This window comes from Pezoporus occidentalis, unplaced genomic scaffold (assembly GCF_034315485.1).
Source record: "Pezoporus occidentalis ecotype Australia unplaced genomic scaffold, CSIRO_AGI_Poc_V1 ctg94, whole genome shotgun sequence".
Classification (NCBI taxonomy): Eukaryota; Metazoa; Chordata; class Aves; order Psittaciformes; family Psittacidae; genus Pezoporus; species Pezoporus occidentalis.
The window spans coordinates 1,925,991-1,953,296 of NW_026916304.1; the positions used below are offsets into that span (position 1 = coordinate 1,925,991).

The following is a 27,306-nucleotide window of genomic DNA, read 5'->3' on the forward strand; positions in this document are numbered from 1 at the left end:
AGAAGGGAGGGAAGATGCTGCTGAGCTGCAGTTTTCTACCCATTCTGCCCCCTGCATGAGTGAACTGTGAAGTTCATGGCCTGTCTCTCACAGTGCAGGCTGCAGCTGCAGGAAGAACCTTCATACTTCCATAACATGCAAATCCTAATCACTGCTCATGTAATGATCTTTAAATACCAGTTCAGAGCAGCAGCTTCAGTTACTAATTGAGCCCTGTCCTGTTATCAGGCTGCTACTTGCTGGCATCCTTGATTACCCCACCCCTTGTAAGTGTGTTTGGGAATAAGCGTAAAGGGATTTTCTCTTTTCTTTTTTTTTTATTTTTTTTTTCAGTAATTCATTTCTCTGATTGCTAATCCTGGCTCTGTGGTTAATTCCTCCTTTACTCTCCTGTGAAAATCCCTATCAGCAACTTGCTGAGGTTCCCTTTTGGATTCCTCCCGTTTTGGCTTTGTTGCAGTGGCTATCCCTGTTGGGATGTCACTGGCCAGAGACTGCTCTGATGTGAAAAGACACCAGGTGGGCTTCTGCTGTGCCTGGCATGTGACGTCCCACTGCGTGCAAATCCTGGCTCATCTGCTTGTCTGTCTCAGCCACAAAAGGTTCCAGCCTTGTGGCAATTTGGTGGAAATTGTGTAAAAGGAGTGGTGGATTTTACTTGTGTGTGCTGAAGTCTTGTATCCTGGGATCTTGTGCCAGAGTTACATGAATTGCTGCAGTATTCTGGCTGAAGTGTGGAATACCGTGAATGAGGAAATGGCCAAAATCATTCCTGGTAGCGTTCAGCATAGCGCTTGCCTTTAAATGACAGGAATTACTCTTAGCATTAAATTAACTAGTACAGTATATCCAAACATCTGTAAGGAAACCTTAATGACAACACAAGGCAGCTCACTATAATTCTGAAGACTTATGTATTGTTTTCTCCTGGGATGCTCATGTTAGTAGCTTGGCCATGACTTGTCCCAAGTGCAGTACTAGCAATTTGTAATGTAATCTTTTGTACTTAAGTCCAGGCAAAATGTTCAATATCCTACATTGCCGAAGAGCTCTGGGATCCAATTTCTTTCCAATAAACCTTCAGTTTAAAAAGAAAAGCACTTGTAGAGGTCTGCTTTGTTCTGTACATACGATGAAGAGCAGCTGAAAGGGAACCAACAGCAGGCTGATCTGAAAAAGAATTCTTGCAGTCTGTTTTCTGACCCTGAGTCCAGAACTCCATAAATGGTACCATGAACACAGCAACAAATTCACTTCTGTTTTAAGTTGCAGCTTTCTCAAATAAGAATTCTGTGCGGCTTCTCCCTGTTTCACCAACATCCAATGGGTGAGTTCTGCTTTTTCTTGGTTTAGACATGAAGAACATTCTCACCTGTCTCTAGTCACTATCCCAAGTGTAAAGGTGAGTACAGCCCTAACAGGTTTTGCATGCTAATGGTTTCTGTTGGTGGGAGAACTACAGAGTTTCTGCAAAACTGAAAGCAAGCACCCGGAATGCACTTGCACCAGTGTATGCAGCAGGCTTGGTGAATGCACCACAGCAAAAGTGATGCCAGACAGGTATCTGCTACTCTTCAGTTCTCTACTTGCACTTCTTACCCTGGTCATCAGCCTCAGACTGATGCAAATGTCAATGAACTGACGTGGACAAAGAGGTTTTAAGGTTTTATGTGTTAGGTGTCAATGTGTTAGAAGCTGATACCAGCAGGTGCAACTTGCACTTTGTAGCCTCCGGTAAAGGCATGTCTGTGTTCCTGCAGTGTTGTCTTCTGAAGCAACAATCTAACTGCACTTGGACAAGCTCTAACTGGGCACAAGGATAACTTTATGCTGTCATGAAATTAAAGAAGGAATAAAAATGTAAATGCCTTGTTTTTATTTAAGTGGTCCTTTGACACACATGCTGTTCAAAACTGGAACCAGCTACAGGAAAAAGCTGAAGCATTTCTAATTCCAGAGGATGCAGAGTGCCTGTAACAATCAAGGAATGCAGTGGACCACCTAGTTCTACTGTGGACATCTGCTCCAGTGTGCCTGAAGCAATCTTCTGATCTGGAGCACCCACACGTGCGAGGCCAACGCAGATTGTGTTTTCAGTGATTGCTGTAAGAAAGAAGATTAAATGCTTCATTTGCTGACCAATGGGCCTAACATAAAGGAAAAAGTACTCAAAATGCTTAAACCCTTAACGCTGTTTTCTTAAACCTCCATTTCATAAATCACCAGAGGGGCCTAGAAAGAAGTTTGTGCTTCAAAGAAAATAAAGCTGTATCTTAGGGATGTTTATAAGTCAGAAGGGGAAGACAGTGGAAGTAGAACAGGAAATGCATTCAGGAATTGTGTTCACTTTGAGGAAACTGCTGTTCCTGATTCATTCTATGTGAAGGACAAAATGAAAGGATTTTCATTTTAACAGCATTTAAGGAATAAACTTCTAAAAGGAGGAACGTAGAATTTTTCTGTGGCACAACAGTCATCTTTACAGCTGCTGTGATTTCACCCTTGGCCTCAATAAACACTGTTCGCTGTTCATGCTTGACCAGTGTTAAGAACTCAAGGTCAGAATCCCAGTTCTGCACTGCAGGGTTAACCTGGGTTTGTGCTGGTGCTCATGTAGCGCAGAGTGTGACTGGTCTGAATAAGACATAGCACTGATTATTTTATGACGCTCAATTGCTCTAAAATGCTCAGAATCCTTCTGTAACTCTAAAGAGCTCACAGTTAAAGAGGGGTAGAACCAGGGTCACCAGGCTGAAGCTTGGACTAAACCTCCAGGAGCTTGCTCATCTCTGTTGAACTACGCTATGTCCAGGCTCTGCCAAATCCATCTCAGGACCAGGATTTAAGGCAGCCCAATTCTGCCACGGACCAAAAGCAATGCAAAGATGGAGAGGAAAGGAGCAGAGTTTGGAGGCTCATCATTAAGTGTGACTTGCGAGGTGTAACTAGCAGGTAGAAACAATGCAGTAGCAGCACCTGATTCTTCTCCTTGGAGCTTCCTGTTTTGAATAATTGAAAGAAGCTGTTCTGCAGCTTGATTCACACTCATGTAGCGTGGTGGCTCATAAATCTTCCTACCTCTGCAGGGAAAGAAAAGTAGAGCAATTTCACATAAAACCCACTTCATCATCCCCAGCGTTCTTACAGTTTATTTCAAAAAACCTCTAGACCAGCAAATGAACCTTGCCCAGGCTGGGCCTTTCAGACAAGAGGCGTTTGTAAGGAAGACACGAGGAGACTTCTGTGCTCTCACACCTATGAAACAGGAGGGCCTCCAGCTGGCAAATGATGTGAGCAAATTCAGCTGCTGGAAGCAATATGCAGGTTTTGTAGCTGCTCCTGAAGGATGGATTAGACTTCAAGTCAAGGGCAAAGTACTGGTTTTCTGTCAAATGCCCTGTAGACGTTTGTCTGATTACAGACTAGGAATACATTCTCACATGAAATGCTGCTTTCTTTGCCAACTGTGGCTTCAGTCAAACAGCATTCATTTTGAAACTCCAGAATAAACAAACCTCAATGATACTGTGAGACTTCACAGATGTTAATTTAGAGCAGAGTTACAGCATGTGCATAAAGTAACCGTTTGTATTCGCCACTGTTGAAACAGAAGATTGCAGAGAGGTGATTAAGATGTGGCAAGAGCTCTCTTGAATACAGTTGCATGAACTTGAGAGTATTTTCTATATATTGCTTATTTAGCTGTTTAAAAAGAGTGGTATGTATTCAATGCCTCACACTGTTACTAGCAAGTGTAAAGAAGAATGAATTCCAAACAGTGTTTCAGCTATTCATCTATTTGAGGATGAGACAGAACAGTGAAATAACACTTCATTTGCCAAGCTTAATCCATTCTGACTTCGTGTTTCTCACAGAAAAAGCTCAAAAGATGATGCTTTGCTGCAGCTTCATTCAGTTACTGTAAATAAAGCCAGGTCCTATTGCACTGAGCAGAAAAGTTCCACTCCTTGTAAGAAACAAGACTGTGGCCACTGGGAAGGACAACAGAACGGCACGAAAGTGCAGTCAGTATTAGACAAAGAACCTCTGTTCCTTTATAAATACACTGTTTTCTATACATCTTACAAACGTGTTTCTATACACTTTCAGAAAGGTGACTCACTTCATTAGATTCTCCAGAGACTGCTCCTTCACTTTAATATCTGTAGAACAAAACAGGTGTTAAAACACAGGTCCCCTACAAACTCCTCACTTAGTTTTTCTATGTATGTAAAGCTTAATTAAATGAGCAGATACTATAAATTTTATAATAGCATTTTGGTTATTACAGGAGCAAAGACTATGGATTAAACATTCTGCTGTTTCAGATGTTAATTAATCACAAAGCATTGGGATTTTATGCATGTAATTTTACCCCAAAATAGGGCTCGTTTCACAGATCTCACAGACAAATACAAATACTTCTAAGTATTCAAATAGCAGGCTACAGGATAGCGAAATGCCAGCATGGTGAAGCACACCATGGTACTGGAGGTACTTGTAAATGCTGAGTACATTGTGATCACAAAAGGTAGAACAGGATGACTGATCAACAGCAATTACATCAGTGCCATGCAGGAACCTGACTTTCGTTAGCGCTTCCTGTCCCCATGAACACTCGGAACAAGCTTCTGTTATGGGAAGAAAAAAAGGATTTGGGCAAAAATACAACAGAGAAAGGGCCAGGTTAGACTCCGCACATCTGCAACTGTGTGAAAATCTGACCACAGCCTGTCCAAGACACAATCAAAACATCTGTATTCAAATACCCCCAAAAGACTATCGCGGTAAAAGCTGGATACATTTTTCACCTTGATTTTAAAGAAAAGTATTGCTTAAGTTATACAATCAACTCCTAACTCACAGGGATGCTGAAGAAAGGGGTGTAAAAACAGTTTATCAAATTGTTTATGTGACTGTCAAGTCACTTGTAATTCCAAAGCTTATCAGCACTTCCCTTTTTATGTGCTTCTCCAGTCTAGTTGGACAAGCAATAAATACATGGGCCCAAACGACCAAGTAGTGTTAAGGAACAATTCATTTCAAATTGGTAGTTTTCAGGTATGAGCTACAATCAGATGCAGGTACCACAACTGTCCATGATATGGGACATGGGTTATAATGCAATTTTATCAGTTCAAACTTTTACTCTTCCACTACTGTATAAAAAAACATACAGAGGGACATCACAGAAATGATTATATCAAATATCTACAGAATACTTTGGTTTACCATATTATAGTTGTTAGAGTCCTTGTTTAAACACTGGTCATCCAAAAAGTCATTTGTCAAGACAAAAGTCATCCTTCTTTAAAACAAATTGCCAGAATTCTGATATTTTGCCAATTTTAGCAACTTCGATGGCATTGGGAAATCTGATGTGCAGTGATGCTTGCACACTGGTTTGCTGCTCAGGATCCTCCAGTTACTACAGACTGTTTGTACTTAAAATACTAATTAACTTAGCACTGAGAGATCCCAGCTGTGTCTAAAAGATGCTACAAAAGGTATAGAATTGTAAATATATAAACATGTAAGTGCCTTCTAGTTTATACGCAGGCAGTTCCATGATCAGTGTTCAAGGCCAGGTTGGACAGAGCCTTGAGCAACATGGTCCAGTGTGAGGCATCTCTGCCCACAGCAGGAGGTTGGAACTGAATGATCATAAGGTCCTTTCCAACCCAAACCAGTCTGCCATTCCATGATCTTTCAGGAGCTACCCAGATTAGTAGAGTTATTCAGAAAGTGGCTTTGAGCTGAGAATTGCTGGGCAGGCTGAAGATCAGGCAGCACCATGGAAGAGCCTGGTGCCAGTGGTCAGTATTCAATTCCAGCTCCATGACTGGCAAGGATGCTTTACAGCACTGAAGCTTCTCATGTGACAATCACCTTTCCCAAAACATCCTTAGATAAAAGAATTCAGGAAAAAGACTATCACCTTACACAACACCAATGTGGTTAAATGTACAGTTTAGCTCCCCAGAAAGTCAGATGTGCTGAGCTCTAACCTAATGAAGTCAATAAGAGAGAGCTGCTAGTCGCTGCAACCTGACTTGGGATTCTGAGCTAGATCTAGCTTAAAATCAGTCACCTTTAGAGTAAATCTGGGCCTCCTGCACCTATGTGACTTCTAAAAAGGCTTTGTTTCTTAGGGATTTTTTCACAAGGAATGAACAAATTCCTGACCACTGCAGCATGAACAATGGCTGAACTAAGAACACACACATCAATGTTCCAAGTTTTGGTATATTTTCAAACATGCATGTTAGCTGAGAAGATTTGTTTAATCCCAGACTTCATCTCATGCCTATCACTCCTGTCTCTGGATGCTGTGGAAAATGGTAGCTAAGGAGCCCTTGGAGCTGCTGCTTACCAAGTAAGCACAAGGTGTGCATTCCGTTCTGTCTGTTCTTCTCAATCTTGTCAAAAAAGCTTTCTGGCTTCCATGTATCTGTCCAGAAAACTATGGAAACAGTCTCTCCAAAACTGTACAACTGCAAAACAAAGCAAAAAGCAGTAACACACACAGTAAGAGCATGCAATAGAATGAGATAAAAAACATGAACAACTGGCGACACTGAAAAGTCCTGAACCTAGTTAAGAGTTTCATAGCACAGTACTCTCCTGTAAAACACTCAGGCTTGCCCTTTCACAGACACACAGCAAAACATAGCACTAAAAATAGTGCACCTTTGGAAAAAGCTGCCTATCTCTTGGCTAGTTTTAGTGCATTCCTTTGCATTCCCTCCTTTCTTTGTAAAAACATCTGTAATTAGTGAACTGGTTTTCTTCTTCCTAACAGAGATGTGCTGTTGTTCTTTTACTCTCCAAACAGTAAAGCATGTTAAAGAACAGCTAATGAACCACCTGTAAAGTTGTTACCTATCTCTGACTTCACCTTTCCAATGTGTGTGAACTTTCAATTTACTTTCTATTCTTTGTTCATTCTGAAGTCCTCCTAAAGGCAAAAGCTTCCTAAGATTAGCACCAAAATTCTTACTTATCATTTCTTATCTTGGCTAAGGCTAGATAACTTCTAATAAAGCCATAATACTGAGATCCTACTGATACAAGTGCATTAAACCAGCACTTTCCTGCAAGTAAGAATAATATTGCTAGCCGATTCTGTGTCAAACATACTGATTTTATTCTCAGTCTTAACACTGTTTATTTCTGTAAATCCCTAACCTCAGTGAAAACACCTGAAGCAACAGACTTGCCAATCATTTTCAGTGATGCAGAAGCCAGTGTCATACATAACCTAAGGCAGCATTTGGCTTGGAAGCTTCTGTAACCAACCTGTAAAAGGGCAAAACCATGCATCAGTTTTGGTGAATTCAGCTCTGGAACGGGGCAAGTCCAGACTGATTGTACAGCTGGCCAGTATTCTGTCTGCTCAAGCAATGGTCTAATATCCTCTCTTGCTCTGTAAACCAGGGAGGAAAAACTGTGTGTGCCTTGAGCAGAAAGAGGACTGTATGTAGAAGCTGCTCTGACAGCTCTGTCCCATCTGGGAGTTCCCCTTTACACACTTTCCTGCAGTATTAGGTTGTGGTTTTAACTCTTTCACGCTGGTAGAGCAGAATTTGAATCAAAGCAGAAACATGTTTGTTTTCAAGGGCCCAAAAGCTCAAATTTGAACCATTCATGCTGAGACGAACAGTGTTTATTCAAAGGTTCCTAGAATATTACTGAAAACATTTCCTCTTTTAAACATTTCATTCTAGCACAAGAACACACAGTGTACATTTCACAACCTAAAGGTTCTTCCAGTAAACTAAACAGAGGTTGGACAAAATGAATTGTTCCCTATGTAACCTGTTAACTATTTCTAGGCTGCGTCTAGAAGAATAACCAAGCTATGTTCTGCCTGGTTTTCAGGTGGCTACCTAGAACTCTTCCCATTTTGTTCCACAGGTGAAGAAAAAACTATTTAACAAGATGCTTCTCCTTCACCCCTTCATTGTTACAGCATCTGGGAGAAAGATAGCAGTTTTATCTCATTGGCAGTATACCTGCAGTAACCAACAAGTGCTGAAATGTCCAGTACCAACCTAACTACCACCTGAAAGCCACCTCAGTCGTCTCCCCAAAGCAGCAGCCCTCATCCAGTACAGAAAGTGGCCTGAATTAAACTTGAATCTTACCCCAGTCCCTTTGGCATTTTGTTAACCTGAAGGAAGGTGACTTCCACCTCTAGCTTTTAGCAAAGAAAAGGATGTGCAGAAACAGGTAAAATGTTATTATCTGGTAAGCAGTTTGTTAGGAATCATATCTTTTCAAGTGTTCTGCCACATATTAAAAACAAGTTGTGCATTCAGCTTTATATCCTCCAGCACTTGTTCTCATTGTTATTTTTCTCTTTTCCATTGATCATTACAGAGATTCTCCATCATCTTTGCCAACAAGAAGTTAAGTAAGTTATCCTTTTATGCAAGCACTGACAGTCAGATTCACTGAATCTGTCCTTTGTTCACCAGGTTTTGCATTAAGAATGAAGTTTGAATGTCAAAAGAATAAACCATTTTTGCCAGAAATTGTCTGCCCATTCAGTAGAAATAATTTCAAAATAGCTTCATGAAGTATTGAGATCATACAAAACTGTACTTACAGTCTCACACCAATACACTTGTTTTCTCAGCACCTAGACAGCACAGGCACAGAAGTGGCTTCTACACCAAGAGGGAACAGGATATGCTTTATTAATCTCCTAGAAATGCCTTTGCAACTTACATTAACTTAACTTCTAAAGATTAGATTTCCTAGCATTATTGCATACATATTTTTACTTTAAATTAAAGAGGGGAAGACACTTCTTTGAACTTTCTGGTACACCAGCGATCTACAAATGCTGTGGAAGTGAAGCAATAAAAGGATGCTCCTGTTGTGCTTGACTACCTGTAACCAGTTACCTTACAAGCACTCCTACAGACACAAACAAGTATTTCTTTCTCATCCAGCATTTGACCTCTGCAGACACGTGGCATTTATGGAAACACAGGCACTGCTCCCCCACCAGAGCAAGCCTGCATTAAAGAAGCAACACATAACTGTATCAGAACTTGCATTTTGAACTCTCTCCCTGTACCTCATGCAGATTCACTTTGTTGTTCGGTTTCCTGTGCTGTGTTCTAATTTCTACCTCTTGAAATCTAGTACAAAGTATCAGACTTTCAAGAAAAGACTTGCTGCAGAGAGAGAAGTGAGTACCCAAAACTCCACTATAAGGATTCAGCAGTCATAGAGGACAGCAGGTCCACTAGAACCAGAAGCCACTGAAAGCAAAAAGGATTCTTTCCACCAACCATATAAGACTCAATAGGGCCCCAAAATTAAAGAAATTATGCTTGTCACTGGACTAAAATTGTGATAATTTGTTAGCCAAGGTGTATTACAGCACACTGAGGATTAACGTCATGATCTGAGACTGAGTTTAATAAGCCAGTGAAGAGCTCTGTGTATTTTCAGTGAAAGGATCGTGCTGTATGGTTGCGGACAAAGCTTTAAAGAGAGGCGACAGCAAATGCAGTTTATGTGTGCTACACTCTACATGAAGCAGCTGGGCTTTAGGAGTGGACAAGATGTGCTCTGTACAAGCTAAAACATCTCAAGCATCACATTTGCACTAATCATCACATTTGTTCAAGTGCCTCCATTCTGCTCAGGCACAAAAGAGCCGGAATTTCAAAGGGGGCTCAGTGAAATGCTCGGGCAGACGTTCCGTGCTCTCAGCTTGGAAACCTCCTTACCTTCTGCTCAGCGCTCAAAACCTTCACGGAAACATTTCAAAAGGTCATTTTGAAAGACCTCAGTCTTTGGAAATACTCCTCCCCCCCCCCAGTAGTAATTGGCTTCCACAAAGCTTTGTGCACTTCAGTTTTGCAATGCAAGAGTTGAAGGCAGGAAGGGAGGCCAGGCCTCTCCACTCGGTGGCAATGCTCTGCCTGCTCACCAAATACTGCAGAAAGCTGTTCTCCGACTCACACTTTCATCACCTCTGAACATTCTCCAACATCCTGTTCTATTTACACGCATACTATGAAAATCTGTCAGATTTTGGTCCTGAGGTGCTTGTTTTTAGTTTTCAGTTAATGATATGTCATATTCTACTTGTTTATATAAGCAGAATCAATTAAGAGGCCAGAATCATCTATGAAAGAGAACAAGCTGTCCCATGATCTCTGCTTAGAAAGCCTGCACACAAGTGAAATTTCACTGAAACTACTCCAACTTTGTTAATGGCCAGTCTGAACGACAACAGACACCTGAAGCTGTCCAGATCAACAGTTTTCACTTAAAATAGCCACCTAGCCACTTCTTTTGTGGCTCATCACCACAAAAATATAGGCTGTAAAAAGAAGGAACAAGCTGAGACTAAATAGGGAAATTAAAAAAGGAAGATCTCCCATCCCCTCTAGAAAGTACTAAAGCAAGCAGCAGAGAAGATGCAAGATAGTAGTAAAAGGGTCAGTAAGGCAACAGCTGCAGAGAAACCAAGAAGTAAACATTTCAAAACACAGACATTTATTTTTACAGCATCTTTCCCAGAATTATTGCTGTATCAGCTGCAATGGTGACAAAGCAGTTCTTCACTTCCAAGCCTACCGCCTTTCCTAACATTTCAAACGGCTTCAGAATTAGATATATGTCAGGGGAAGAAGGCAAAAAGGAGTCTTGTAACACTTTGTGGACCTGGCACCTGCATACACATGCAATACCTGTAACTCTGTAGACTGAACCTCTCCTTGGCTGCTGCGTTGAGATGGTCCCAGGTTATGCTGCAGACAGGTCTCACAGGACTGCACAGCCTGACCACATCCCACTGACAGACGCCACCAAGTTTTTTTCTCCTGAGGCTGCTCCTCGGTGGAATTTGGGGACCAGACAGCACCCTGCATTATCCCAGGTTGTTTCCTGATCAGTCTCAGTGCATATACACAGGAAAGCTAAGACATGTTGTGTTTATCCTTGTCATAAGTTTTGACATGATGCTGTGCAACATCCATCTGCATAAAAAGGAACCTAATAAGCCAAATTTTCCCCCTTGCCTTCTGTAACCCGTTAACAACCCTCCAGACCATATAAATCAGACTGAAGTGCTCCTATTGTTTTTTTAATTTATATATTGTTGACAGGGAACAGCTTAGGAAGTTGGACAATCATCAACAAAGAAGTACCAAGAATCAGTCAAGCTTCATTTTAGCTTGTAATTGGTCATATGAAACAACCACAAGCTTAGCTCTAGCCCTTTACCACTATCTCACTTAGAACCACAAACCTTTAGCAACTTCTAATGCCTCTCATGAGAACCTTCACATGAAATTCAAAGTCTTTACCATTCACCCAGGGGGCTCTCATTTTTGTACTGCAAGCCAACAGGTTAGCTCAGCTGTCCAAAAATCTCCAGTCCTCTTAGTACATGCCAGAGAGAAAGGAACTGTGAAGACAAGAATGTCTGGCTGAGGGAAACCCACTCAACATGATTGCAGTCTTCAGGAGGCAGCTGAGACAAATTACATAAAAGCAGCTGAAGAGAAGAACCCATTTTTCTCTTGGCTGCCTCCTGAATCAGCACTTAGGAAACAGCCACTCCACAAGCAGAACAAAATTCAGCTGTCAAACACTCAGAAACTCCAAACAAAGTTGAACAGGGCAGGATTTTCCCGCCAAGGTAATGTTACCTTATCTTTAATAACCTCCAAAGACTCTTCCCAGCAATGCCAAACAATGATTCCTTCCCACTCTGGTCACTTGGATTACTACTCTGAAAGAGTTCTCTGAATGGAGAAAAAGAATTATTCTGATCAAATGAGTATTTCTGGGTCATGTTTCCTGGTGACAAATGGCACTGAGTTGTACAGCAATTGTGAGTAATGAAGTAGTGTGACCAGTACTGATTTAACCTTTCAATAGCTTGAGAAACAACTTCTAAAAGGCTCAGAAGCTGGTAGTAAGTGAGAAAACCAACCAATGATGGGAAACAGTTTGTTTTAACTGGTGCTGAATAAAAAACATTTTGCACAGAGCCCCTCCCATCACAGCAAAGAGTATTTTTGAAGATGAGGGCACAGAGAGAGGGTGGAACTCAAAGGTTCCGTTCCTGCAGCTACTACAGGTTTTCTATTTGACTGTAAGCTCAGTGAGTAATGATAACATCCTTCAACTTCCTAACCTGCAAGTAATAGTTTTCTACTTGCTGCTGCAAATGTACTCACCTGTTCAGTAAACACTCAAAACCCCCACAGTGAGCACTGCTTTCACATTTCAGTGATCAGCTAGTAGTGAAAAGACAAAACTATTTCCTAACTGTAAATCTTACAAGAATGAGCTGGCCTCCAGACACAAAAAAATCAAGCTGAGTGACTGACAGACACAAGGGGACATGCAGATGTTTGTTCTAAAGCTATTCAGGTGGAAAGTGGGTATATCTCAAAAGAGAGGCAGGTCTCTGCCTTGACATGGGGTAGCTACCCTACCAAAATAGAAAGTAAATGCTTTTAAAACTAGCAACACCACTCTCTCAGAAATGAGAGACTCCTATGTGGCTCCAATCCTATGGCTTGCCTCTAGCTTTGCACTTTAGTTCTCTATCACCTTTTTTTACAGTAATGCCATTATCTCAAGCCATTTTGAGTTGCATTGTTCACACAGGTCACTGTGATGCAGAATCTTTCTCACATGTCTGACCTCTCTCAAAGATGCACTACCAGAACTGGGTCACAGAGAATTCAGTCCTGAGAGCACCACTCTGGTGACCTTCCCAAAGTAACCCAGATTAGGAAGGAAGGAAAAAGGTATAAATTTGAGATTCTGAGTTTTCTGCCTCTTTATTCTAGGGCTAAAAGCCTCAGTGATCAGCCCTATTCTGAAGGACTGAGTGTGGGTACAGATAAAGCCATGGAAGTAGGGCTGGGCTCTCCCTTTATTCTCAGCTTGCAGTGCTGGATCCTAGTTGATTAGCAATGTCTTGTTCACAAGGTAGCTGAGCAGTGATAGTAACTATAGTTAACTGTAGTAAACTACAGTTTACTATAGTAAAATACTAAGCTTTCCAAAGCTCTGGAACTACAGTGCAGCTGCTGGTGAGGAAAGCTGAACTGTCTCGCTAGTTACCATCCACTAGAAGTACTCTCTGAGAATGTCTGTCCTCTCTCCTTGACTTCCATGGCAGTATGCACAAACTGCATGAATTTCTTCATTGGTGGTTGTTCCCTACTAGAACAGGAGTCAAGAGTGATCAACATACCTACAATTCAGATACCAATCAGGAGAGGTGAACCTGCAGAGGACATGTTAAGAGGTGCTCACACACAGGCACTTTTCCTGGCTTCTCCTACCATTCCAGCCATATTAATTTGATTTTGAGGGTAATTATGTTCTTCAGCCTGACACAGTGAAAGTACAGCAAAAACAGCCTAAAAGAAAGAGCCACAGCAAATCATAGAGCCTTATGCCCAGTCACACTAATACTTTGCTAAGTTCTACTATTCTCTGCTTTCAATAACTACAGCTCATGGTATCAACCTGTGAGAGCTTCCTAGAAGGGTTTAATTTTCAAAGTTAAAAGAAAAACACTTGCGCTTTGTACTAATATACTCTTCACCTGTGCAGCCTTCCAAGCTGAGTCCGTCAAATGGGCAAGGCAGTAAAAAAAAGTATTTGAAAATAGATTTTCACCCTTAAAATTTGACAAGAAATAGATCTAGGAAGGTGACAAACCATCACTAACGACTCCAGTAACTCACTGCTGTTCAGGAAAACTGCACAACTACCAGAATGTTGTTGGCTGCACAGAAATGTTGCTCTGATGACAAGAGACATGTTCTTTTGTGAACAGACTGGGCACTGGGCTGTAGCTGCATTTTACTGAGGCCTAATCAGCAGCTACAGCTCACTACACATGTGGCTTTCACAACAACGTATAAAGGTGTTTCCTGTTTTTCTCCAGTAAGAAAGAAAGAGGTTTTGTATTACAATCAGATTAACACAAGAAAAAAAGCCCAGCCTTTTCTGTGGTGAAGCAAAAGAGGAATCCCTGCTATACTTGACAGCAAGTTTGCAATTTAAACCACAGCAGCTCCAAAACTAAACTGATGGCAGGAGACAGCCATGAATGTAAAGACTGCTGGAAAAACTTATGAACTTCCCCCACAGCTCTAATTAAATCACAGGCTGCTTTTTAATAAGAGACCCCTCACTTGCTGTTTATGCCTGTAAGGACCAATGAAGAGTTAACATCCAGCTGGTTATAGTCTGTCTGGTAACACAATATGATCACCATTTCCTAAAATGCTTTATACAACAACAGAAATGTTGACTTATGGGAAGGCAGCCCCTCCCAAGCCAGAATGGAAAAGGGGACCAATGCCAGAGTGAATAACATCACATTTCCTTCATGGACTGTTCTCTTCAGCATGGGACAAGGAAATAGTAAGCTAACCTCCAAAACTGCCTATGTGACAAACCTTATAGACTGTTTGCAATATATTCCCAGCTAGTTTTCCGCTCTTTTTGGTTTTTAATTCACCTCAGAGTTCTGTACTCCTCTTTCCTATGCCTAGCTGGAGTTGTGGGGGAAGCAGATTTTCAGAAACCCTAGTCACCTGTTCTCATTGGGAACACAAGCCTTGTGCCTTCCTTCCTAAGAAAATAAAAGAACAGTAAAAAGATAGCAGGTAGTAGAAACTACTTGTCAACAGCTTGACAGCACAAGCAAACTTTGCACCACCTTGAAGCTAAAAGTGGAAAGGGTAAGCCCCAGCCCCAAGACCCGTGCTACCCACTCCAGTAAGTGCAGTCATGTAGCAGCTGCCATCTGTCTGCTGTACTTGTAGATTTTAGACACCAAGGAGCCTATTTCCTTCCTAAAAGATAATTTTACCCAAGTCTTACAGCAACAGGCAGGTATCACTAAAGAAGTGCTCACAGAAAGAATGATAAATAATGTGAATCCTGTGCTGCATTCCCTTCAGGATTAGCACTCACAGCTCAGAAGAGTGTCAAGGCAGTGTTGCTGCACTGCCAGATCACACAGGGCTCTCCCATTTCTAAACCATTCAAATGTGAACAAAGCCAGAGATAATACCCAACTTACTGCAACAGACCTTCTGATGCAGGGCAGCACTGAGATAAGGAGATTGTCACTGTAAACTTGAAGGTGTCAGTTGTTTGTTAAAATTAAAGAGAATGGTATTCTTTTATGTTATGCTAGGAAGGAATATTTCCTCCTTCAGTGATGAAAACCTGTTATTCAAAGCCTCGGCTCTTGTCCATGGTACACCTACATCCCTGTGCTTGCCTTCAGTTTTGGTGAAGCAGGAGCTTGATTTAGCGGTTCCCATACACAGGGAATCATTCTGAACCTTAAGAGGGCAGGTTCTATGTTAAAATAATGAATGAAAACAAAAGGAGGAGGCTTCAAATAATGTATAAGTTATGATACATACTCTGCCATAAAGTTTTTCATGCTGGAAGAGGAATAATGGACCTATATATTTGTAAAAGGGAATAGTTTGAAGTATTTTCTTGGGGAACACCAGATCTTTTCTACTTTGGCCATTCAAGAAGCACAAAACCTATCACTTGTTCTTCTAGTCCTTGGGTCGGCAAGCCTCTCCTCTCTCAGCAGAAGGGCATAAAAGTGAAGACAGGTCAACCTTGGAGAGAATGAATGCATCACACAGAAGATTCTGGAATCAGTTGTGATCTGAGTTGAGCACACAGACAGGCTTCTGCACATATTCCTTTCATGACAAGACCAGTGTATCTCTCAACAGGATAACAGCCTAATTTAAAACTAAACTTATCAGGTGACCATCAGTAGCAGAAGGAAGCCAACAAGAGCAAAGCCTTATCTGTAAAGTAACTTAGATATCAAAGTCTCCTGGGGCAGAGGGAAGTTAGAGAGCAGAGCAGAAGTGTCACTATTCATTTACACATGCGCTCATCAAAAGGGACTTCTGCTCATGTGCAGCACACTGAAAAGGAAGTGTTAACAAATTCTGACAACAGAAGTGTACAGTTCCTACAGATCTTCAAGCTTCAGATTGCAACATGCATTGCCATAGCAGCAAAAGAGCTCACCAGTTTTCAGTTCAGCACTTGTGGAATAGCGTATCTGTAAAAATGTTACCTGTAAACCACAGCAGCCCACTGCATTCATTATTGAAGCGTTATGAATGACTTTGTATGGAATCCCCAGTTTTACTGCACGTAGTACTAAATCACTGTGTGTTGTGGCCCTGTGTTAGGAAAATAAAGGAGTTAAAAACTGAAAAGATGAAGTGATCAAGTGTTACCAGCATTATAGTTTGTTTTGAAAGTAAAATTAAACCCTTCACAACCAGGGCAATGCAGAGGTGCCAAAAGGGCAACAATAACATGACTAATTGTAAATGGAAAGTAAAAACTCCAGTAAGGCTTCCATATGTCATCTTCCCTAGCTGAAAATACAGGCGTCCTCAATATGTTATGGTTCTTTGCAGATTTCTGGCATCATTAAAACTCTTAACACCACACAATTGTTACTTTTTAAAGTAGCTTTGCAAAGGACTTGAAAAGGAAAAGTTCCATTTATGCTTTGTCTTCTGCAGCTGTCTGCTGGACAACTGTTGAACTGTAAAGGTCAACTCTATTTGGCATAGACTTCAGCACAAGTCCAATATTTCCTTACTCGGGGTAGAGCCAGGCCTTCTCCCATCTGCACCAGTGTATGTCAGGAAAGCAACACACTCAAACAGAGCTTTGAACTGAGGTAAACTGCACGCAGTACTTGGACATCCTTAGACTAAATTGACTTTTATGACATTTAAGCCAAATTACTCAAATTACCGATGCCCAAGTTTGAGCGCTCAAGTTTTTCTGTAACAATTAAGAAACTTCTAATTAAACTTAGAACTGAGCTAAACTGGGCTCCAGGTCTAATGCCTAATAAACACCTTGCAGTGAATGCTGCAAGAATTCCTGGGCTTGTAGTTAACGCAATTGGGATTAGAGTCCTTCTAAGATGGTAAATATGAATCCAGCACATCTTTGAACTGCAACAGTGTTTACTTATGTATCTTGCTTGAATGTATGCTTACATGTATGCTTACATACACGCTAGGCACTCCATTTTCCCTGTGATATACGGAAATGCATTTCGCTAAATTTATCAAACCTAAAAGTGACCTTAGCCATCTCATTGCCAGGATGTACTACAGACTTCTGTGTGGCCATTACAAAGAAGGAAGCAAAGAAAGAAATTAGAATAAATAAATAGGAAGACTGCTTTCACCCTGGCCTCATTCAGTTGCCCTGACAGAATTCTCCTGATTTTTAGTCTGATAAATTTTGACACCGCATGTCTGACTACCACCAATCAGATCAGGTGCTTCAGACTGGAACACAAATGTGGCAGCAGCTAGAAGGCTGTAAAGATCAATCATAGAATCATAGAATGGTTTGGGTTGGAAGGGACCTTAGAGCTCATCCAGTTCCAACCCCTACCACGGGCAGGGACACCTTCCACCAGACCAGACTGCTCCAAGCCCTGTCCCACCTGGCCTTGAAATCACTTAAAACAGAATTTCACTGAAGGAAAAAATGAAGGAATCTGAATTTGGGAAACTGGAGACCATGATACACACAGGCTTCCAGGCACAGAAGAATGCAATAAAGTGATCTAAAACAACGCTTTGGTTAGTAAACTGACTGAGTTCCTGACTTCCAGAAACAAACTTAGTTTAGGAATGCCTACTCTGAGAGAAGAGGGGACTAGTTTTAGAGTCTTGTATTATTCCTTTCACACACACAGGACAAGGAGCACTGAAGGATTTTGTGGTTATGCTAATACTGACCAAGGGATCAGCTGGCTTTAGTCACTGAAATTTGCTCCAGCCAGTATGTTCTTCTAATAGATATGTCCATAATGATGGCAGCTGAAAGCAGCAATGCCCTTGTGAGTACTTGGCTAGTACTAGAGAAGGCTCCAAGGAGTCAGCTCTCTGCATCCAGAGCTTTACTAGGATTTTCTGTCACCAATAGAGACTTTTAAGTGTTATGGATAGTAATAATATGAATGTCAGCATTAGGCTAGATGAAGGTGCGCTTGCCTGTATGCTACTAAACTTGTCAGGTTTCTGCTAGCACATCCATAGCTGTTACCACATATACACAGTGAACAACAGTAAGAACAATGGCAGGGGTACAGCTTGTTTTATCACTTGAACTATTGACCACCAAAACCTGAGCTTTCCTAAGACTAAACACTCTTCTGACCTGCAAACATACTTGAAACTCTACGATCAGCTGCAGTCACATGGCTTCTACTCTCCTCCCATGTGGCTTCTCTTAGGACAGAAACATTCAGTACTCTTTCCTAGTAACCTCATGAACCCCTAAATCCTTAGGGGTCTGTGATGGCACAGGAGTTCTAGCTGCAATATTAAGAACATAAACATTTAGACAGAAGCAACTCATTTAAAAAAGGGTAGTTTTCCACAATGACGTAGTATATTAGTCAAATTGAAGGATTTTGATACTGAAACGAATTATATGAGGCAGCTCGAGATATTGCTTACAAGCAGCCATTTCATTTCAATACATGTGGTTTGTTTTTTTCATCTTGTGTATTTATTATCAGTCACTGGATCAGAGTACAAAGGTACAGGTAATGTGGCTCTACACTTTATGTGAATCCTAGTTTTCATGTTAACATGTTGAAAATATAATTAATATTCCTGAAACACAGCATCATTCACCCCGAAGTACTAGTTTAATATCACATTCTCTTGCCAATTCCCTTCAACCTGTATTTACATAAATCATCTGCTTTTGACAGATGCGCACACTGCTCCTCTTTTTCATAAACTCTACTTTGTCACTCACAAATGGGCTGCTCAGTGATTTGATTTTTCTTGTGCCCCTTAACGCTGTGGTATAAATCTTGAATCACCAGCTGGAGACTAAAAGCTCTTCTGTATAGCTTGACATTTATAGATTGATGATGCCTGACTGCAAAGACAGAAGGAGATCCTTCTGGTGATAGAAAATGACTCTACTTTTCAGCAGGAATAAAAAGTAGAAACAAAAGGCTTAATAAACCAAAAGGAGAAGACATGTTGAACAACCTACATGATTTTAAAAACTAGCATATATCAAAGCAGAAGCACTGTACAACAATCAGTATCCATTCTAAAGCAACTGAGCGTGAAAGCCACATTTATAAGTACAAAGAGCAACTAAAAGAATAGTCTCTCAGAACAGAGTATATTTCTTCTTTATGTGATATCCTAGAATTTCTTGTGTTAGTAGATAAATCAAGGAACAAAAATATTCTCTATAGAAGCTAGCATGAAGAATGAAATAAGTGACCGCTGAAGGAAAGAATCATACATCCTGGAGGGTTCCCATTCCTCGCCATAAAGAATATCTGGGCAAGGAAACTGCAAAGCAATATAAAGTGTAGACATTTGCATGTATATTTTTAATGCAATAAAACATGCTTCTGGTATGAAAATCAGCTTCTTCATGAACAATTACAATTATGTGGTATGGCTCCTTCCTATTGAAAAAAGAGAATGACCAAGCTACAGCGGTATTTCAAATATTGCTTTGTCTTACCCAAAAGGATCACCAACTACAAGAAATGCGACATCACAAACATCAGCATCTTTTAAAATGTTATCTGCTTCTTGTTCCACTGTTTCTCGGTCAGCCAAAATCAATTCTTTTCCATAAAACTCTTCCTAGAAATTGAAATTAATAAGAAACAGCAAAATTAGACACTTAGGAACACTGCCAATAGACATTGGAAAGGCCAACTTTATTATTCTCCCCAGCAGTCTGACCCATGTCTTAAGAGAAACCTTCCTCCCCTTGCAAGAACACCTGAGCTTCCCATAAAGTAGCTCCAAAACTGCCCAAAATTTGTCAAGCTTGTTATTCTGATACTGACTTGGGGTTTTATGCCTTTTGTGTCAGTTGAGGAGCTGCTCCAAATGTAGCTCAATGACATCTTCATGCCAAATGTATCTGGGTGGACTCAATTTAACTGGTCATCCTACTGCAAGGCATCCCCTCCCACAAGACTGAGTCTAAGTGCTTAGGTTAACTGTAACACTGACATCAAACCCGAGGCAAATACGACATTAGCTACACCACAACATAGGTGGTTTTGATTATCCCTAGTACATTGTAGCTAACCACATCTAAGGAGTGATTTCGTATTAGTTCTTCATCTTCAGTTCTCTGGAAGAAATACTTTACTATGTATATAAGTAAACATGTATTTGATCACGTCCTTTGCTTTTCTTCAGCAGCTCAGTAATTATTGTGTCTCTTTGTAAGTTTTTAATGCCTTTATTTCCAGAATCAACCTCACATGTGTAATAAAACCTCTGTTCTAGAACACGTTACCTGAACATATGTGTCTTTAAGTTATGTACCACTACACATTTCACATGCTCTTCACATGATTAAAGGTTTGCTCCAGGGTACAGACCAAAAAAGGAGGTTTTGTTCTAAATAGCATTCAGAAAACTTGAGTGGTATTACAAGTATTAACAAATTGATAAAGTCTCCTGTGACTTCAGCGATAGCTTCATCTTTGCTCACAAAGAATAATGAATTGACAAGAGAACTGTCATAACTGTAGAGAAGCAGAGCAGTGCTTCCATGAAAAAATCCATCCCATACTGAGTACTAGATATGGGACTGTTACTGGGTTTGGTTCCCCTTTCTAAAGATGACTTCCTCACCATTTTTGTGTAAGTTTCTCTGCCTGTGCCAAAAATGGAATCTATTTACATGCTTTGAGACTGCTCTACCATGCAAATCAAAGCACATTCATTACAGAATACAAAAAAGCACTCTCCTGACAAAAAATAAGATGCAGACCCACTGGGAGGTCACGGGCTCCAAACAGTTCTTCCACCAAACTGAGGTCTGATTTAGATGGTCAACATCAAGCAGCCTTTAATATATGTTTCAGGCCAACAAGATAAACAAGGCAAGTCATGTCATTGGACTTTTGAGATCTGGTTTTAAAAGCATCGACACAGGAAGATTTCTAGAAAATTCCTTAGAGAATATAGAATATAGAGTTCTTTATCTCTTGAGAGCTTTCCCATAACTTTTCATGGTGTTTAAGGGAGGCTGACCTTCAGACTACTAGATAAACCACCCAGAATTGTCACTCGTATGGAAACTGGGCTTCGTAGTTAATTCCTATGTTCCTTCTTGGGCAGTTTCAGGTTAAGATGGCATCTTTTACTTTGTTTTTATTGATCACTTTTCCCAATTACCTCATCTTTGGGACTTCAAGGTTTTCAAAAGACTTAATAAAAAACAAACCAAACCCCCAAAAATAACCACACCAAAAATACCCAGCATTTTTCTATTATTCAGTGTTTTATTTTCAGCTGGCTAGGAATCCATTTTTTAATGGCAGACGCAGATTCTGCAAAGTAAAAATATCCAAATGCAATTTTCCAACTATCCAACAACAAAAAAACTAACATTTTGTTTTGACTGGATTAATTTCAATTCAGATTGCTTCAGCGTACTGAAAAAAACCCCAAACCCAAGCCCGAAATAGGGAGTAATCTTCATTTCAAAATACAGCAGATAGGCCAGAGATGGCCGCAAATGTTCTAGCCTAGGCTTGTGTCTGAAAACCACATCATGCTGACTACAAGCACAAGCTAAATTCTCACATGCTGTATGCACATACACATACATGGGCAGAGAAGTGATTCAGAGCAGCCCTGTGAAGAAGGACTTGGGGGTGTTGGTTGATGGGCAACTGAACAGGAGCTGCTTCAGTGTGTGCTTGAGACAAGAAACCACCCGTGTGCTGGCTGCATCAACAGGAGTGTGAGCAGCAGGTTGAAGGAAGTGATCCTGCCTCTCTGCTCTGCTCTCATGAGACCCCAGTTGGAGTATTGTGTACAGTTCTGGTGTCCTCAACATAAGGACATGGCACTGCTGGAGCAAGTCCAAAGGAGGCCACGAGGATGATCAGGGGCTGACGCACCCCCCGTATGGAGGGAGGCTGAGAACACTGGGGCTGTTCAGCCTGGAGAAGAAAAGCTGCATGGAGACCTCAGAGCAGCTTCCAGTGTCTGAAGGGGGCTACAAGGATGCTGGAGAGGGACTCTTCATCAGGGACTGTAGTGACAGGACAAGGGGTGATGGGTTCCAACTGAAACAAGGCAAGTTCAGGTTAGATCTAAGGCAGAAGCTCTTCCCTGTGAGGGTGCTGAGGTGCTGGCACAGGGTGCCCAGAGAAGCTGTGGCTGCCTCATCCCTGGCAGTGTTCAAGCCCAGGTGGGAAGGGGCCTGGAGCAACATGGTCTAGCATGAGGCAGTTCCAGGATCAGTGCTCAAGGCCAGGTTGGACAGAGCCTTTGGCAATCTGCTCTAGTGTGAGGTTTCCCTGCCTATGGCAGGGGGCTAGAACTGGATGATCTCAAGATCCTTTCCAACCCAAACCACTGTGTGATTTTATGATTCTGCTATGGCTATACAGCATCCAAGACCCAGGCAGCATCTCTGTATAACACTACATAGCTTTTGGAGGCAAGATCAGTGTTCTGTGGGTAGATAAGCTCTTTTTTGGGTATTATTTCAACATTAAACTGTACCTTCCTATTCCCAGTGAAGCCATCAGAGTTATAATTTGTACATGTTTACTACTGTTTTCTTCCATAAGGTGTGTTTGCTAATAAAATTTTTATCTCCATGCTGTTCAACAGCATATCTCTGACTGAACAGTGTGTGTTCTCTAAGTCTCAAAATGGTGAGACAGCTTGGCCCACCAGGAAACATGGACATGTGAGATAGTCAAACTGTTGTTCCCAGCAGGCACGCCATACTACCTCAGGCTGAATCAAGAGATTCAAGGCTCCAGAACATGTATTTTTCTGATATGTCTTTTGATTTGTTTGTTTTTAAACAGATCAGACCTTTTTCTAACCAAATTCACTCACATCTCCATATATTGTTAGAATTTGAGATGAAAACTAGCGTCAACACCTGTAGGAAGGAAAGTTTTTTCTCCATTCCAGTCTTCGCACAAGGTAGCAAAACAATTTCTCCTATAAAAATACAGACTCACAAAATCACTAGGGTTAGAAGGGCCCTTTGGAGATCACCCAGTCCAACTCCCTACCAGGGCAGGGCCACCCAGAGCAGGATACACAGGATCGTGTCCAGGTGTGTTCGGGATGCCTCCAGAGGGAGACTCCACAACTCCTTGGGCAGCCCATTCCAGGGCTTTGTCACCCTCAATAGAAAGAAGTTCTTCCCCATGTTTGTGTTTCAGTTTATGGCTCTTCATCCTGTCGCTGGGCACCACTGGGAAGAGCCTAGACCCCTCCTCCTGGCACCTCCCTTTGAGCTATTGATCTGCATCGATGAGATCCCCTCTCAGACTGCTCTTCTCCAGGCTAACCAGTTCCAGCACCCACAATCTCTCATTGTAAAAATGTTGCTCCACACCCCTGGGCATTCTTGTTGCCTCCGCTGGACCCTCTCCTGTAGCTCCTTGTCTCTCTTATACTGAGAAGCCCAGCACTGGACACAGTGCTCCAGACGTGGGATCGCCTCCCTGACCTTCTGCCACACTCCTTCCGATGCACCCCAGGATACTACTGGCAGCACGTGAGAGTCACCTACGTACCTTTTTGGAGATCACACACCACCAGTTTCTCCTGCTGACATTATTGACCTACCACCCTCCTTGGCAGGAGAGGCGGTAGGCCCTGTGGGCCACCAGTGGCCAGACCTACCAGTGCTTCCTTGCCCACCGTGAGGATGGACGTGTAGGCCTCCAGGTACACCCTGTGGCACTGCCTCACCACCTCCAGCCCCTTCACCGTGATGTCCTTGGCATCTCCCAAGCCCAGCCCGACCAGGTACAGCATGCTTCCAGAGATCGCTACAGCCGCCGGGCCCAGGCTCACCGTCAACACCACCACCTGTCACAGGAGGGAAACGGGCATCAGCTGCCTGCACAGCTCCCCGCTCCTGCCACCCGCCTCTTGACAGCAGGGCAGGCCCACCCCACCTCACACACAGCCCCGGGCGGGCCCACCCCTACTCATACGCCCTCTATACACACACACACACACACACACACACACACACACACACACACACACACACACACACACACACACACACACACACACACACACACACACACACACACACACATACACATACACATACACATACACACCCCCGAGCCCAACACCCATACCCCACCTGCCTCCCGCCCGCCGCCAGAAGCCACGCTCCCGTCACACTTTGCAGTGCTTTGCGACGCTTTGCGACGCTGTGCGCAGCAGGGGTTGCCGGGAGTTGTAGTCCGCGCGGAGGGGAAGCATGGCTGTGGCGGAGCTGAAATGCCCCGTTCTGCCGCTCGCCAGCGGCTGCAGCATCCCGGTGCTGGGGCTCGGTAAGTGCCTCGTTGTGAGATAGTGCGGTCACGGCGAGGCCTGGCCTGGCCCGGGGCTCGACGCGAGGAGTCTGGGCTGGAGCCCCGAGTTGAGGCAGGCCTTGCGCCCCTCCCTGGGGGAATTGCTGTATTCCTGTTTAGCGGGACCTTCTGGGGCGTCTCCTACTGCCCTGCAGCAAGACAAGGTGGAGAATGGGTGTTTTTCCGTTGAGGAGTACAAATCATAGAATCACAGAATCATCAAGTAGATTGGAAAAGATCACGAGTCCAACTGTTCCCCTGCACTGCCAAGGCCACCAGTAACCCTGAGGTTAACCCGTGGCACTGAGGGCCTCGTCTCCACGGTGTGTGAGCACTTGCAGGGACGGTGACTCCAGCCCTGCCCTGGGCAGCCTGTTCCAATGCCTGAGCACCCTCTGGGGAAGGAATTGTTCCTCAGCTCCATCTAAACCTGCCCTGGTGCAGCTTGAGGCCGTTTCCTCTTTCCCTTCCCTTGTTTCTTGGGAGCAGAGCCCAGCCCCTCCTGGCTCCATCCTCCTGTCAGGCAGTTGTAGGGAGCGATAAGGTCCCCCCTGAGCCTTCTCTGCTCCAGACTGAACCCCCCCCGCCCCCCCCCCCAGGTCCCTCAGCCATTCCCCATCACACTTGTGCTCTAGGCCCTCCACCAGCTCCATTGCCCTTCACTGGCCCCGCGCCATCACCTCAATGTCACTCTTGTCGTGAGGGGCCCAGGGCTGAACACAGGATTTGAGGTGCGGCCTCGCCTTACACTTCCCCCGAGGTGTTGCTTTGTGGTTGGTTTTTTTTTTTCTCCGGGCTTGGTATCAGACTTTTCTTTAAAGCAGACTTTCAACCTGTGATTCGTCTTACTGGAATGTTTTCTCTTTTTGGCCAGCTGCATCTGCTGTAGTTAAAAGCCTGTGTAGGAATCTCAGCTTTGGGAGAGTTAGAAGGTGTGTGTCTTGTAGCTGTGTATGTTGAATTCAAGCGCTGTGGCAGAATCTTGGGTGAGGGAGGTATTTTGGTTTTTCTTTTGGAAGCCATATTTTGGTAACATGATACTGAAGTTTAACAGTTTTCAGTTGTTGCTCGTACAAATATGTACCACTTTTAGGAGGAAAAAGATCTGCCTGAAAATACAAAAAATGTAAAGGGGCATTAATTTTGTTATAATTTCCATTTCATTTTATTATCAATTGTGCCATGAGAAGTTCTGCAATAGAGCTGATTAAACTCTTAGAGAATTTCTTTTCTAAAATGTGGGGAAAATGAGAAGTCTTTTAAGACAATGTCAGTTTAAGTTAATGATAATAGTGGTAGATCAGGAAAGCTGCTGCATTTAGTCCTGGCAAAGAAGGCTACAGACTGAGCAGGATACACTCCTGCAGTGAGAGCTCAGGCATGAAAGTGTCTGTGAAATTTGAAGGAACTTTTTTCTCTTTTTTTTTTGATTTACATGGCAAGCTAAGCATTTATTTTCCCTCAGCCCTTTAAGAAAAGGGGAATCTGAACTCTAGATGGTACAAACCCAAGACTGGCTTGCAGAGGAATGCTCTCTTTAGTTATAGGAATTTAATAATATAATTTAATTATATAATTTAGTTATAGGAATTTAATAAAGCCAGTATTCCTTTACATAGGAATATTTGCTTTATACTATTCTGAATCCCAAATCCGTGTAATAATTGGTGGATTTACGCGCAAGAGCCAAACTATTAAATGATTAAAGGACATTTTTTTCCAGCCAGCATAGGACTGTGTGAGCAAAGGAGAATTAATTCCAGCAATTCTGTGCTGTCAGAGCCCTGTCCATGCTGTACAAATAACAGACCATTAACTCTCCAAAGCAGGAGTTGTAGCAGAGTGCCTGGAAGGTGTGCCACAAACAGGCACACGCATACCATCCACGCAGCTGTGCCCACTGCATACCTGAGCAGATCTCATCTGCCTTTTTATACAGTTAAATTAGTTTTTATCTCTTGTAAAAGTAAGGAGTTCATTTATCTCTTGATTAAAGCCTCTGGTTCTTTTGGCTTATATTTGATCATGTATTTCTTCTTAAGAATCTTTCCAGAAGTCCCTCTCATTCATAGCGCATTCTAAAACATGAATACCCTTCCCAATCAGTCTTTCATGATGCAGTTTTATCATGGGTCAATTCTGTATCCCAAGTTTTTAATTACATAAACATACAAATCAAAGGCTCTTAACAGTCTTTGTGACAATGGAGTTAATATATCACACATGTATCGATCTAAGCTATAAAATAAAATGACCCTTTTGCTCCTTTTGTATTTATCCCATGAGTCTCTACTAACTTCAGAGCAATTATTTAGGATTTCCATTAGTATAAAGGAAAGCAAAATTGAAGCTTATGTGGATTTTAGTGTATTAAGCCACTTAAGTCAATAGAAGTTGGCCTTTGATTTTAATAGGGCTGTTCTTTCTTCCAGAAACACTAAGTGAATAGAGGTAGTTTGTAATGCTTGTTTGGAAGTACCCAAAGTCATTTGAGCTGCACATATTAAAAAAGTCCTAGCAACATCAGCCAAAAGATTTAAAAGTCTCCAAAACATTGATAATTGCTTTTACCATGTATTTATGTGCACACATGTGTTTGTAAACATGCAATATGTGGATGCCCAGTGTAGGAATTTGACATTGTAGCATCTATTAACCACAAGTATACCTGATAGAGCCGTCCCTTACACAGTCCCTATATGGGCTAAAAGTCCCTAAATAAGCAAAAAGACCTATGCTTCTAAAAAATACTTCTTTTTTTCCTTTCACAGTGTTTTTGGGGGGATAGGTAGGTTGGTTGTTTTAACCTGTGACTTTTTGCCTATTTCTGGAGGTTGTTTTAA

At 42.2% G+C, this 27,306-nt stretch overlaps 2 protein-coding genes and 1 long non-coding RNA gene across 4 annotated transcripts in view; 2 read left to right on the top strand and 1 right to left on the bottom strand.

Annotated features, from left to right (window-relative positions):
- Nucleotides 1–310: 310 nt before the first annotated feature.
- Nucleotides 311–1,865, top strand: LOC134157322 (uncharacterized). Its single transcript, XR_009962281.1, has 2 exons — nucleotides 311–1,381; nucleotides 1,413–1,865. It is a non-coding gene; the product is annotated as an uncharacterized LOC134157322 (long non-coding RNA).
- Nucleotides 1,854–23,983, bottom strand: DPH5 (diphthamide biosynthesis 5). Of its 2 annotated transcripts, XM_062606137.1 has the most exons (8): nucleotides 23,772–23,983; nucleotides 19,603–19,727; nucleotides 16,133–16,241; nucleotides 7,189–7,299; nucleotides 6,374–6,494; nucleotides 4,124–4,163; nucleotides 2,977–3,080; nucleotides 1,854–2,103 (listed from the first exon to the last, which is right to left on the bottom strand). In XM_062606137.1, exons 1-8 carry the CDS (start codon nucleotides 23,904–23,906, stop codon nucleotides 1,880–1,882), a joined length of 969 nt encoding a protein of 322 aa, XP_062462121.1. In that variant the 5' UTR covers nucleotides 23,907–23,983; the 3' UTR covers nucleotides 1,854–1,879. The 2 variants fall into 2 exon arrangements, with proteins under 2 accessions (XP_062462121.1, XP_062462122.1); XM_062606138.1 differs by lacking the exon at nucleotides 7,189–7,299.
- A 351-nt stretch (nucleotides 23,984–24,334) lies between these two features.
- LOC134157320 (uncharacterized oxidoreductase ZK1290.5-like) overlaps nucleotides 24,335–27,306 on the top strand; it is a 52,666-nt gene continuing 49,694 nt past the window's right edge. Inside the window, 1 exon segment of the mRNA XM_062606139.1 lies at nucleotides 24,335–24,442. Within this exon segment, the coding sequence (XP_062462123.1) occupies nucleotides 24,370–24,442 (73 nt within the window). The 5' untranslated portion in view covers nucleotides 24,335–24,369.

What these genes read in the sequence shown, in the direction of transcription:
- DPH5 (XM_062606137.1), bottom strand. Translation starts at nt 23,906, where the DNA reads ATGCTGTACCTGGTCGGGCTGGGCTTGGGAGATGCCAAGGACATCACG. An exon ending in CGGTGGGCAAGGAAGCACTG is followed by an intron (nt 19,728 to 23,771) that starts GTAGGTCTGGCC and finishes TTCAATTTCTAG; the next exon opens with GAAGAGTTTTATGGAAAAGA. An exon ending in GTAGTTGGTGATCCTTTTGG is followed by an intron (nt 16,242 to 19,602) that starts GTAAGACAAAGC and finishes TTCCTAACACAG; the next exon opens with GGCCACAACACACAGTGATT.